The 14477-nt window shown below is 42.7% G+C and overlaps 1 protein-coding gene across 3 annotated transcripts in view; it reads left to right on the top strand.

Moving 5' to 3' along the window:
* Positions 1–14477, top strand: part of LOC117048099 (uncharacterized oxidoreductase ZK1290.5-like) — a 64600-nt gene that overhangs the window by 29603 nt on the left and 20520 nt on the right. For all 3 annotated transcript variants that reach the window (XM_033151503.1, XM_033151502.1, XM_033151504.1), the window contains exon 4: positions 12834–12925. In XM_033151503.1, coding sequence (XP_033007394.1) covers positions 12834–12925 — 92 coding nt within the window. The remainder of the gene's footprint in view (positions 1–12833; positions 12926–14477) is intronic.

Here is a 14477-nt window from a genome sequence, read left to right as displayed (position 1 = left end):
ATTAAAACACATGTGAGGTTATTAAAAAGAACACTAGAAGATGAGGCATTTGATCAGGAGGAAAAATTACAAGGCTGAGTGAAGGCAATGAAATGCATTTACTAAATCTGCTTGTTCCAGCTTTCTAGGTTTTTTATTTTTATTTTTTAAAAGACAATAATAATATTCCACTATGGTTTATTGCACAGTTGCTCTAGGATGACTTTATTTTGATTGTCACAAAAACTGTGTTCTAAGCATACTTTTTTTTTTTTAAAAAAAAAGGGTTATCCATTTGTTTAAGCTTGAAAAGAATGGGGCATTCCAGGAACAGAATGAGAATGTGACTTAAGAGCCATAAAAGTTAATGAGAATGTTCTCTATAAAAGCTGCATTTCAGGCTATTTATAAACGTCTCCCCTCGCGCCTGCCTGCTTGAGAAATTAGGGAAGATGGTCTTTGATAGCCTCTGAGGTTTTGGGATTTGTAATTTAAGCAATATTTTAACCTTGGTATGTAATAGCAGTGGCAGGAAGGAAGCCCCTCAACCTCAAAAAGGTACCATTGGTGCCTTTTTGAGTACTCTCAGTGTTGGGCTACAAACGCACAGCCGCTGTTGGAGCTGCTCACTGTTGATGGGTTGTTGCGGAGGAAAAAGTGGCAGGAATATAACCCAAAGGTTGCCCCATGGATGTGGCTGCTGGGTTCTGTTAATTGATTTTTGTGGATTCTGACTATTTAAACAGGCCTGCAAATTTGCTGGAAGACTGGGCTGTACATACCTGCAGTAAATAGCAACAACTTGTGCTTTAATTTCTCGGCCGCTGTTGGGCGAGGGCGGTTTGGTATGGAAAGACTTTCCTTGAGATGTAGGCTTGTGAGATAGGCCAGTTTACTTTGACTTGTCCTGTGTCCCCATTGTAGACCGGGCGGGGGGGGGAGAGGTTTCATTTGATGCATGTCCCATTTCCTCTCCTGGGTCTGTAAATTTACTGCTTAGTCTGTTACTTTAAAGTCCTCTCGAAGTTCTAAGTAGAAAGGCTAAGTATATATATGTTGTTTGAAAAATTGTGTGCAATGGGCCAATGGCCGTAATAATATCTATCTATCTATCTATCTATCTATCTATCTATCTATCTATCTATCTCTCCTGGGTGAGGAGGGCAAGGGACTGGCAGGGGAGGCTGCAGATGCTTATAAAACATTTGATTTGAGCAGCCCAACTTACTTTGGAATTGAGCAATGGATGCTCGCTCATTCCTGTGAGGGAGCAGTTTTTTGGCCGCAGGGCTAACTTTTGAATTGGACCTGTGCTTCTTTCGCCTTTTTTTTTAAAAAAAGTAACAGTACAATAGAGATTCATGTAGGTCAGAGCTTCCTCCTGTGGCTCGAGGTGGTTTATGAGGGATATCCGCTGCACCACACCCCGTTTGATCAGATAAGGGATAATGTATGATGGTATCTCTTCAAGAAAACAAACTCAAGTCTCACGTGGGATTCATTTAAACAGTAATGATTTGCAAAGCAGCTTTTAATAAGCATGATGTGAAGCTACACATTTTTGTAAGCAAAGATACGGGTAATTAATTAAAAGATTTCTGCACAACTTTTCAGTGCGAATTGTCCCGTTGGCACCTTTGACAATTAAGGATTTTTATTATTAATTTTTTAAAAACAAGTTTTCTATCCAGTAGACATCTCATTTCCTTCAACTGATTGCTTGTATAATCTCTCCCTTTCTACAGGAGTTATGCTGCTGCCTAATGTGAAATATCTCATCGTATATACACTACACTACACTACACTACACTACACTACACTACACTATATATCCTCATAGTAGACCTAGGAAAAAGTTCACTGTGCACTCTTGATTCTCCCTTTGCAGGCAAAATTCAACACTTTCTCACTTTGGTGACTTTTTTTTTTTGCCACGTAGAGCCCCTCTTTCTGCTGGAAGTTTCCTTATGCTGTCCCACAAATTGAAATTGTTTGACAAATTTGAATTGCATGGCTTCTTGTGTGACATAAATGTTTACAGTTGCATACAATGCTGAAATTTGCCCAGTGTATGTACACACACACACACACACACACACACACAATCAATCCCCATCTCAGGAAAGGCTGCACCTGTTGAATGCCTACCTATTGTTCATTTTGATACAGAGCCTGTGCCAGGAGAAAAGTGATGACTCCAAAATTCAAAGCTTGTTTCTGCAGCATCTTTTGCTTTGGCCTGTGCTGAGAGAGGCATCATCACCTAAGGAAATTGTTATGAGCTAGTAAAATTATCAATAAAACCCTTACACAAAAGTTCTAAAAAGTGTTTTGATGTCTGAACTTGGTACAGTTAAGGCTTGAAAGCCTTGATAAAAACACCCATGTCAGTGTTCAAGAGAGATAAGGCAAGCTATTGTAATCAAACAAAGCTCGGGTGCTGAGACCATTTATTTACGAATCTTTGTGGTTAAGAGATCAGATTGTCCATCTTACTCTGAAGGTCCCCTCCTTTAAAAAAAATAAAAAAATCTTCACATGGAGTTTGTTTTGAAGCTTTTTCTGGCAAGAAAAAGCAGTGCGGCAGCATTCAAAGTGTTCAGCCTCATTTCCTGCAGGGCTGACCCAAGGAGGTGATGAGGTCAGTCAATTTGATGGACTCCCAAACTCATCCCAATGCAGCTGCCTTTCCTACTTGTCGTGGAACACCCCGGAAATTTGGGTGCAGTCTGGTAGAATTTGTGATTTGCACTCTCCCACCTCTTCCAAGAGGCCTGTCATGATAGAGAAACCCCCAAATTAGTTAGGTAACAAATCTGATTTCTTGAAATGGCATGTGGCCAACAGGGGGAACATCATGGGAGGGGTGTTTTCAGATGTCCTGCCCCTCACACTTTGAAGCCCTGCAAGTTGCTCCAGGAAAGGGACTGTGAACAACATCAGGGGAGGGGAGCTCTTGGGACCAAGGTGAAACTGTAAATTATTTTTACAGTTTCTTGTTATTTTAGTTGTTGGATGCTGGGTGTTGTTTATGTAATCTTGTTATACTTATAGTTCTGAAATGTTTTTTGTATGTTACAGTATTTGCTACTGTGAGTTGCTATGTCATTAGCAAATTCTTTTTGCGGTTGGTCTTGAAATGTATTGTTGTAAGCCGCTTTGTGCATTTTGGGGGGGGGGGGGAGAAAAGCAACATTAAAAAAATGAATTAATGTCCACTAGCTTGGGGTTAATCCCCCCCCCCCCGGCTCCCCTTTGGATTTTTTTGAACACGAGCAAAATATATGCATGTCTGATCTAGCTCCACATACAGTGGTCCCCCGGGTTACGTACGCGATCCGTTCTGGGTCGTGGTATGTAACGCGGGTGTGCGTATCACGAACGCACGGGGGAAAAAACATGGAAGAAGTGTGCAGAACGCTTCTGCGCATCCAGGGGTCGTGCGCGCTCCGGAAACACTTCAGGGTTGCAGGCGTTAGCAGCTCGAACGTCCGCAACCCGGGGTGTGCGTAACCCGGGGTATTACTGTTTTGTTTTTGGTTTTTTTTGAAGTTTTTCACCTTTGAATAAATGAGCTACCTTGGAAGGTGGTGGACTCTCCTTCATTGGAGCTTTTTAGGCAGAGGTTTGATGGCCATCTGTCATGGATGCATTGCAGGGGGTTGGACCAGATGCCCCTCGGGGTCCTTTCCAACTCTACTATTCTGAGTCCATGAGCCCTAGAACTGTCAGCGAGCTTCATGGCTCAGTGGGGATTTGAAAGACAGGCCCAGGCTTCAGTTGATTAATTTTAATATCATTCCCACATTTCAAACAATTGTGATGTTGGCTCGAGAGCATCTTTAACATGAGTCTTTCAGTCACTAGAGTTTCCAGATTGCAGCCAAAATATTGCAGCCTGCCTGCAACTGCATACCTGGTGCAACCTGTCCTTCTCTCCCTGGTCCCCCCGCCTATCTTCTTTTTCTGGCCCACTGGAGCAAGCAGGACTCTCATTCTGCCCTGCAGCGGGTCAGAGTGGGTGACGGCATGGGGAAAAGAGCAAGGTGGAAGAATCCATGTCTGCATCTCTTTCATGCCTCTGAGGCAGTTTGAACAATCAGAAGAGCAATTGAGAACGTGCCCCATCAGCCCAATCCATCACAGGAATTTGCTTTAAACTGTTTTTAATATTGTGCATTTAATTGCTATAACATGACCCGGGACCCTGTTGTGATGGGTGGGTATTAGTATTAGTCTTTAGTAAAGCCAGTCGTAAAAGTTGCCGAAGGCTGTTCTCTAAAAGGCTGTTTTGAGATGTGAAACAAATAGTAGCACGTGTACGTTTCAACTTCCTCTTTGACAGACAAGGAAGCTGATTTGGTATTTTGAAAAACAGATTGAGTAAACGGCCGTCAAAGGATGGAATGACTGCATTTATATACCTCCTTCCTGCCATAGTACCTATGGCCATTTACAGTTTTTACAACAAATGGTCCAAAATATAGACCAACAGAGTTCTCTCAGCTGATAGTTGTGTCTGGAACTGATGGTATGTGCTCTCTGGCCTAGGCTTCCTCACTTCTGCTTTCCTTCAGGCCACCCAGGTATACCGTATTTTTCGCTCCATAAGACACACTTTTTCCCTCCTAAAAAGTAAGGGGCAATACCTGTGCGTCTTATGGAGCGAATGGTGGTCCCTGGAGCTGAATTGCCCAGGGGCCAAAAGCAGATTGTGCTATTTAATTTACAAAGAGAAAAGGGAGTGTTGAAAGGACCCCGCTCAGCAGCTGATCAGCAAGAGATCGGGAGAGAGATAAGTCCCGGCTCCCTTTCAGCCCCGCCCTCCTTTGTTGAATGTGCTGCAGAGGGAGGTTGTTTTTTTCCCCAGGACATGTGACTGGCTGATTAGATTATCTGTCTGGAAACAGTAGAAAGGCTCCCTTTCCTTAAGATTTTTCAGAAATGTGAGTTAAACCCCATAAAAATGGGGCTTTTCCTCTTTGCTTTTCCCCCTTTGCAAAAGGAGCTTTGCTTTTCCCCCTTTGCAAAAAAAGCTGCAAAACCTTTAGCTGATCCTCAACCCCCCCCCCCAAAGGGCTTTTGCCTTTGCAAAAAAGCTGCAAAACTTTTAGCTGATCCTCAAAAAAAAAGCAAAACAAAACAAAACAGGGCTTTTAGAGGAGGAAAACCAGAAAAATATTTTTTTTCTTGTTTCCTCCTCTAAAAATGAGGTGCGCCCTATGGTCCAGTGCGTCCTATGGAGCGAAAAATACGGTATTTTAGGCTGCCCCAACAGTTCTCAGAGGCTCCCTGGCTTGCACTTCCTCACCGGCCCTGTTACTCCTTCGCTGAAACCAAGCCCACCCGAAAGTACATAAGTTCTAAACCTGAATGTTACAGAATGCTGGTGTGCTGATAATCCATCAATAATATTGTTATACACATGGTGACACATTTTGCACATTTGGCGGAGCACGCAAAAGCCCAGCCCCATTCTGCCCTGCCCCCATTCCGTCCCCTTGTTATGCCCCTGTTCTGCCATCTTCCAGCTCTGAAAGGACTCGGATGTCGGTTGTCGTACATCAGTTGGATGTGCGCAGAATTGTCACTGTCTGCACTCTCCTCGCTTTTCTGGTTGGTTCCAGAGGTGGCGGCTTTCATTTTTCTTGGACGTGGTAGCAATGGAAATGTGCTATGTCTTCAATATTACTTTAGTTACAAGTATAACATAAATGGAAGCAGAGACATAGCTGCAAGTTGCATAACCGCTAACCCATATCAAATCCACGGGGAGAAATCTTGCAATCTCTTGCCACCAGCCTGCCAATTCTACTAACAGAAACGCTGCAGTTTCTTGCACGCAATTCTTAAGTGCTCATCTTGTGCCCATCCCTGCCAGTTCAGGGGACCATCTACAGCCATCAGAAGAACATTAACATTATTTTGTCAAATCACTGACTTCAGGCACTTTCAAACAAAACCATTGTGATAAATCCATTAACGGCAACTTCATAACAAAGCACAACCAGTCTCTGTAATAGAGTGATCCTGCAGGGATATTTTTGAAGTCCCGAATAAATCACTCCAAAGGTGGCCTGAAGTTGTATATTCAATACTTGACTTGCACGTATATTGATGTAACTCCAATTTCATAGTCTCCGCTGTTGGAAAACTCTGCAGGAAGCCAGTCATATTTGGAAAGAGGCTGCTTAATTGTCCCCCTTTCCCCAAGAATAATATCCATCAAATCAAATAAGAAATGAGTAGGTGAACATAAATCGTCATTTAAATCTAATTAATTTGAAAAACCTGCATATTATCCTCCTTTGATATATCAGTATGCAGTGCTTATAGCCTCTTTAACATAGAGTTTCCTCAACTTTGATGATAAAGTGTTTTGTTTTCCTGATAGAAGATGGATTATGTACTACAAACCTCATAAAAATCCATCTAAATTAAGGTCTTAAAAACAACACCTTAATATTTAGATAGAGGTTCCAAATAGATCCTCAGCTCCAAATGACTGATCTCCCTGATAGTAGACAGGTAGGTACAGTGGATGCTCGGGTTGCAAACGCAATCCATGCGGGAGGCACGTTCGCAACCCGCAGCGTCCATAACCCTCATTTGAAGCTGTTAATGGAGTCGGTTTGGTGTTAACCCACGAGTCTGTACCAATGCACTCTTGCTATTTCCTTCTTAATCTTCCTCCTTTCTTCCTGCCCTGATTTTCTTTGTGCAGTTGGCTAACTTGGTAACTTGTTCAGATGTCACACTGGGGTTTGGGAAGGCTCAGCCCAAATAAATGTGGTCCGGAGGGGGAGATGCAGCATCTATCGACCATTTCTCCCATCCAATTCACGTTCATGTTTTTTCATGTGATACCATAATTGTGAGGGATGGTGTAAGGAAATTAAAATCTTACCCCAAGCTATGAAACCCATTTGGGTTGGTAGAGCACAAGACTCTCAATCTCACAGTTGTGGGTTCAAGCCTCATGTCGGGCAAAAGATTCCTGCATTTCAGGGGGTTGGACTAGATGACTCTCGTGGCCCCTTCCAACTATGAAACCAGTCCTGTGCCCACACTGAGCACTACAAACCCCATTTTGCTTGGGTCTGGGGAGGCTTGAACCAGTTGCGTTCTTGACATAATGGAAAGCAAACTTGGGAAACCCAGCTTGAATTCAAACAAATGAGAAACTAGTGGCTTAAAAAGGGATGGAGATGTAACTATTATCTTTTATTAAGAAACCTGAAACTAAAATGAGCAGACCACTGAAAAATAATCTGCTTTGGGGAATTAGACTCTGATCTTGGAGCAGGACAGTGATCTACCAGCAACCCACACTTTAAAATACATTTGTATCTTCTGCGGTTCTCATTGCCAGCTCTTGTAAATTCTTTCATTCTTCAAGTCAACGTCAATTAAGATTTTCAATACAAAATGGAACATCTTTGCCCCATTCCCTTTCATATTACAATTGGAAGTAATGTTTTGTTCCAGGCTTCTTTTGAAATATTGATTTATTAGTTGTGTGGACCATGGTGAATCTATTTACTTTTTTTCTCTTCCGCCATAGGCCTAAACTATGGGAGCTTGACCTGCTCTAGCAGATTAAATTCAAATTATGCAAACTGCTGCGTCGTGGGTTGTAACCCAATTAACAGGACACATATTGAGCACATGATCGTTAGTTTAAATGAAAGTTGTCAAACAGCCTGCTGCTCAAGATTAACGGGTCTACTTTCCAAATGCCTTTTGGAAGCCAAGAATTAGGACATCTCCATCTCCCCCCGGGTTTTGTACAGCATTGTCTTTCAGACTGCCCTTCATCTAAAAACACAGTCGCTTGGCTCTTTGTGTTGCTGGGACTGAAGCGAAAATAAGTCTCACTTTAGATTATAAGCTCCTTTGGATAGGAACCTGTAAAGGACAGTGTAGTTAAAAGTGATAATATTAACACAACTGCGTAAAAAGCCACATTGCAAATATTTCCTTTGCTATCTACTAAAATACTGCTTGCTCTTTTTAGAAGCTGGAGTGCCATTGACGGCATGCAGTTGTGTCTAATTAAGGATCACAAGTGCACATTGGCAGGTGAAGTTTCTGAATTTCTAAACACTTGAAAAAATACCAGCAAATGTTGACAGTCACCTGTATGAGGTTTTTTGTCATTTGTCAGCATATGTCTGACAACAGGGGTGTAGTCATAGTTATCAACCTTCCCTTATTTGCAGGAAATTCCTTTATCACTATAGACTATAGTACTGATAGGGGAATTTCCTGCAAAAAAGGGAAGGTTGACAGCTATGGGTGTAGTGGATGTTGTGCAATAGGCAGTGAGGGTCCATATATAACATGCAGAACTAGGGCTGGGCGATAACAACTTTTCAATGTTGTGATGTATCACCAGTGTATAGCGATACACTGCAGTGTTGGAAAGGAAGGAGCATCAACCCTGTAAGGTGCTGGGGCGAAACCGCCACAGTTTTCTCCGGCGTGTGGTGCATGGAGGGAGGGACAAGGAGCACCAGCCCTGGCTCTGCGAGGTGCCGGGGTGACACTGCTGCCACTCCCACTGCCGCCAGCGCCCGTCGCAGGGAGAAAGGAGACAGCTGGAGAAGGAAGGTTAGGTGGCAGGTGGCAGGCAAGCCCCACCCATGATATACCGCCTGGTGAAGCACCATTGAAGAACCAGGCAGAGGGCCTTCTCGGTAGTGGCGCCCGCCCTGTGGAACGCCCTCCCATCACGGGTCAAGGAAATAAACAACTACCTGACATTCAGAAAATACCTGAAGGCAGCCCTTTTTAGGGAAGTTTTTAATGTGTGATATTTTTGTATTTGATTTCTGTTGGAAGCCGCCCAGAGTGGCTGGGGAAATCCAGCCAGATGGGCGGGGTACAAATAATAATAATAATAATAATAATAATAATAATAATAATAATAATAATAATTTGCTCTGGTCCTCAAACTGGTCCTGGATGATGTATCAATACATTGGCCAGGCCTATGCACAACCAATAATTAGACAACCCCCCCCCCCCAATGGATGGATATACCATATTTTTCAGCGTATAAGATGACTGGGCGTATAAGACGACCCCCAACTTTTCCAGTTAAAATATAGAGTATGAGATATACTTGGCCGCAGATTCTCCACCCGGCGTATAAGACGACCCCCGACTTTTGAGAAGATTTCCCTGGATTAAAAAGTAGTCTTATACGCCAGAATATACAGTACTTGTAATATATGTCAATGAAGAATGCTTTTATGTGTTTCTTCATTGAAGTATGTTGCAGGTATATTCATACTTTTGTGGGTAAGTTGGTTGTGCATGGTGAATGCTGACATTTTGGAAAAATTGCCTCATATTGTGAACATTTTCCTTGTTCCAGGACCTTCAGGGCAAGGTATCTACCGATTTAAATGTCATACATTGCCGCTTGCGCATATGAATGCGTGCAGCTCACATACAACAAGCAAAATTGATGCATTGCCATATTTTGCTGCTCCTCTCTAGCATGCAAATGGTATGGTGAGCGATGCATCTGAATTGCAAATGTTCCTTTTATGTTAATATAAATTTATATTTAAATCCTGGATCAAGGTAGGTGTCCACCCCATTATACATCCCCAAATCCTATTAGCATTAATGGGAATTATGCAAGCATGCTGGGCTCGACAACACAGCTGTTTGAGATGGACAAGGAGTTCCTTCCCTCTAGCTGTTCCATTTATGTATGATTCCCGTGACAAGACAAATCAGTGGTGATTCCACTCATAGGGTGGCTGTGTGCCAATTCATTAGCATGTTAATAATCCTTTCTAAATTGTCTCATGCTGTATTTTTCAGATTAACTTGTGTCTGTTCTGTTTTCACCTTTTCACGAGTGAGAGATTGCTGGATTTATGCTACCTCCGTGTTCTGGGAGCTGTCAGCTCCCTCAAGCTTCGGTGCAGCAACACATTAAAGTCCTGGCCTTCCCTGATAAAGCGCTGCTAGTCTTGAGCCCCATCATGCGTTAAGGTTGACTCCTTTTCTATGCCATGTCGCAGTCCCTAAGAGCAATCAAAAGATCCAGCCTATCATGTCCATAAACACAGTGCATGTAGCAGTTAAGAGGCTGTTGTTGTGGTCCAAGACGTTCGCTATTCAAATGTTGCCATTGGAAAAAGCCCCTTTTCTCTCAGCCTCAATATGGATTTAGAGCTTTTTCATGCAGTCACATTGTTGAAGGTATCTTTTGGAATTTGCGTACACTCTAGTTTCCAAAGTTGGGAATGTTCAGCTTTGACCTTCTGCTGTTTGCTTTGGCTCCTAAGGGTTTGTTGGTATTAATATTTTATTGAAAAGTTTTCAATTACAAATAAATGGAAACAAAGAAAAATGAAAGAAAAGAAAAGTGAAAAGGCACAAAAACGTGTAGAGAAAGAAATAATATATGGATACGTGCGAAAAAATACCCTAACCCATACATTCTTTTCCAAAGTTGCAATTTTTATCTGAATACATATGTAACTATTAATAGCCTATTATACATTTTGTATAAACTCATTCCAAATATTGTCATATTTATCCCAGCAAAGTCTATGTTGGTAAGCAGTCTGTTCATAAGTTGTGAGTGATCATATTGCCAATTTGTTTATTAAACATGATCGTATCTTAGATACTAATGGAGTTTTTTTGGTGTGTGGGTGTGTGGGTGTGTGCGTGCACACACACACAGAGAGGCTTTTACTTCATGTTTTAAAAGCTTTATAATATTTGTTATAATAGAGCGGTCATTGAAGTAAAATGTTGTTGTCTACCCTGAGCTTTCGTGGAAGTGAGCTATGTGAACTTTGGAACCAATGGTCTGTCTCTGGCTATTCATAAAAAATATAATACTTTGTTTACTGCCTCAGATGAAAGATCCATCCAGTCCTTTTAACCTGATAAAGAGGTACTGCAAGTAAGCTCACAACTAGGGTGTGATGGAACTAGCCACCCCCTGTTTTTCATCTGAAGCTTTTGGTTAAGAGAGAGAGATTTTCTCTGAACAAACCTTTTCTGGAGAACTTTCTTCTCCCAGGAATTCTACAGTGGCAGAAGCGTGAACACCGTTCAGAATTATTCGAGGGTGAACTTAACTGAAGGTTGTTGGGTAGGTTCCATACAGCGTTGGAAATTGTTTTTAAAACATCTTTTGTTAGGCCGGTAGGGTTAAGGGACCAGAGCTTGCTCACTTTACCATAATGTGCCCTCTGAAACAGAAATCAAAATTAGTGCATGGCTGCTTCTTAGCCAAGAACAATGCCCCGTCATTTTGTTGGCTGCTCAAAGTTGTTCCTTTCTCCCATTGTCCCCTGCCCGACTGTTGTCTTCACAAGCCCCTTATGCTGTATTTGGGCTGTCTAAGTAGCTTCCATGTTTTGTTACCCATGTCTTAAATTTTCCTCCATCAATGAGCTTGACCCTTGTTCCTCAGTACTCTGGGGAAGGGAGGAAACCACCCTTGTCTCCACTGTTCAAGGAAGCAGGACGACCTCGTACTTTTCCATTGCAGTATTCTGTAGAATACACAGGATAGCTAATCTAGCACTGCTGTGAAGCAGGAGAACATCAGTATGGCTGATAATTGCCCTATATAATAGTTTCATTCTGAAACAAGAGTTCTGTGCAGTTTGAAAACTTGCAACCCTTGCCAATAAAGACATGAGATGGATTCAGAGAAAAGAGATTGCCTTAAACTTTCTGGATGTTATCAGTTTGCCTATGGCAGATGAAACCACTCACGCAACAATTGCTTTAGTTAAGCAAATTAGGGCAAATTTCCCCCTTCTTTTTAGCTGTTTCTGGGACTGTTGGCACAGTTCAGATCTATAGACACACATAATTTTGTGGAAGCATGATGAGCTGCATGCATGTAATTATGGCCCTTTGGTGGCAGGCAGCGTTAGAGAATGCAAAACCCAGCTATAGATTTGTGCTCTTAATTCCTGACTTCGTAAGTATAGTTTCTGTGGGTTTTATTTTACTGAACGTCTTCCTTGCAGTAGTAACCTGAAATTAGTCAGAAGTCTGTTTGGATTGTTTGTCCTTGTGTTTTCTTACACCCTATTAGTCTTCTACGCATGTTCCACTTCTTTGGAGCTTTTGGCAGGCTGTTCAGAACACCATTTCCTCCTTTTCAACCTGGCAAAGTCCAATTGTTCTTTGCTTACACTACACCAGCTTTTCCCAGAATTTAGCCTGGAGCTTGAATCCACCAGGGAGCCCCCAGTGTGTTTAGATTATAAAACTGCTTCCTAAAGGGATCTTGATTGAATTGTGTCCTCAGATAATGCTGTCAAACTGCAAGTTCAGTGTTGTTCTTTTTTTAAAATTACCCTATGATGTTACTCAGAACTCTCGTTACGCATAAATTGGGGTGTGCGTAATCTTCCCCACACTTGATGACCGTTTCATCATTCCTGAAATGTATTTATTTTTATAGCCCACCCTCTTCTGAGAGCTTGTATGTAGGTAACAACCTTTTCTTATCTCATAAGAAAGCTGACTGATGCTGATAGGTGGTTATTTGCACAGGGCCATTCGGACACAGCCAAGGCATGCTCTACTACTTAAATTTGGGTACGAAAAGTATTCAGATTTAATTGGTAAAGTACACACATGGTTTCAGCAATTGTCCACCGGCTCCCTGAGTGACTACAGAAATTGTACACGGGAGTGGACCCCATTTCCATGTTTAACAGGCTGAAGCACTGTTAAACCCAACCCTCTTTTCAGTTGGGCCACTTGGTTATAATGTGTGCACCAGGCCATGCTCTTTTCTCCCACCATGGCAGAATGTTATAAACATGTAGCACCTTTTTGCTTTTGTTCAGGTTTATGCCGCTCTATTGGAGTAAGCAACTTTCTTATTGATCATTTGGAACAACTGAAGGAAGACTGCCAGGTAACCCCGCACGTTAACCAGGTGAGTATACTGTGCACAGTGGTTAGAAGGCTTTGACTAGCAAACTGGTGTTTGGGGCAGATGATGGAGAGCATGAGAGGGCTTGAATCCAGCACCACACACCCAACAAAGTGAGGGCAAATCTCAAGGCAACAGCTGCTACTCAGTCCCACATTGACGCTGTGCCTTCCCCATTCCTATATAATGGAACCCAAGGGTTGGATCAATATTCCTTGCCAGGCACGTATAGCACCTATTTTGCCCATGTACTGTACTGATTTGAGCATTAAAGGTTTGGGCAGAAACTGTACACAAAGTTCAAGTCCTTCATCCAGTGAGAGCCAGGAGTCCTGAACCTCCTGGCAATCCGTTTTTCCCAGTAGTAATGTACGGAAGTGAGAGGTGGACCATAAAGAAGGCTGATCGCCGAAGAATTGATGCTTTTGAATTATGGTGCTGGAGGAGACTCTTGAGAGTCCCATGGACTGCAAGAAGATCAAACCTATCCATTCTCAAAGAAATCAGCCCTGAGTGCTCACTGGAAGGACTGATCCTGAAGCTGAGGCTCCAATACTTTGGCCACCTCATGAGAAGAGAAGACACCCTAGAAAAGACCCTGATGTTGGGAAAGATGGAGGGCACAAGGAGAAGGGGACGACAGAGGATGAGATGGTTGGACAGTGTTCTCGTAACTACTAACATGAGTTTGGCCAAACTGCGAGAGGCAGTGAAGGATAGGCGTGCCTGGCGTGCTCTGGTCCATGGGGTCACGAAGAGTTGGACACGACTGAACGACTGAACAACAACAAGGGGTTCTACTATAATACTGTAAGAGAGGGGGAAAGCTTCTTTATCAACTTTTCCCACATGATGCATAATTTTATAAATCTCTTATCACATCCTTTCCATAATCTGCATGTTTCTTAAAACACACACACACACACACGCCAAGGTACTCCATCGTACTGATAATTTATGGTTGACCTTTTCTGCACTTTCCCCCAGCATTTTTCTTCCTTGGGAAATAACACACTGTTAGTTCTCTGGCATTCAGCGAGTCTGAAAGCTCCACCTGGAGTATTGCTTCTCCATTCTTCCTCGGACTCTTCAATAGTAAATGCTGGGCATGTCCCATAGCCTGTTCAGGTGCAAGCCGCATGGGCCAATGAGCCACCTCCATCATGTCTCTGCAAACTGTAAGCATGCGGTGCTGAATGCCACAGAGAGGTCAAGAAACTTCAAAGGTTGAAGAGATGGATGTGTCTGCTGTTTGAACCTTGTCTCTTATCCAGCCCGTCATTTTTGATCACAGTAGGTTTAGGCTGACTCAGCCTAGCCTTTGAGAGCCTGGTTTTTTCAGAGTCTGGATTGAGCAGATGCCAGGCTATTGTTCCTGACTATTGTTGCTTGGAAAGACAACATGTACTAAAGATGAGAAACAGGAAGCAGCCCTTCATCCTCCTCGGGGTGGACGAAATTTTCCACATTCCCTGTGTTGATGTCATGGTGCTAAACTAAGATATCGTGTCTTCTTCTCCATCAAAAGTACGCAAAACGGTTAGGTCACTGGAAG

Source organism: Lacerta agilis, chromosome 6, assembly GCF_009819535.1.
Source record: "Lacerta agilis isolate rLacAgi1 chromosome 6, rLacAgi1.pri, whole genome shotgun sequence".
Classification (NCBI taxonomy): Eukaryota; Metazoa; Chordata; class Lepidosauria; order Squamata; family Lacertidae; genus Lacerta; species Lacerta agilis.
This window is presented reverse-complemented; position numbering and strand designations above follow the sequence as displayed.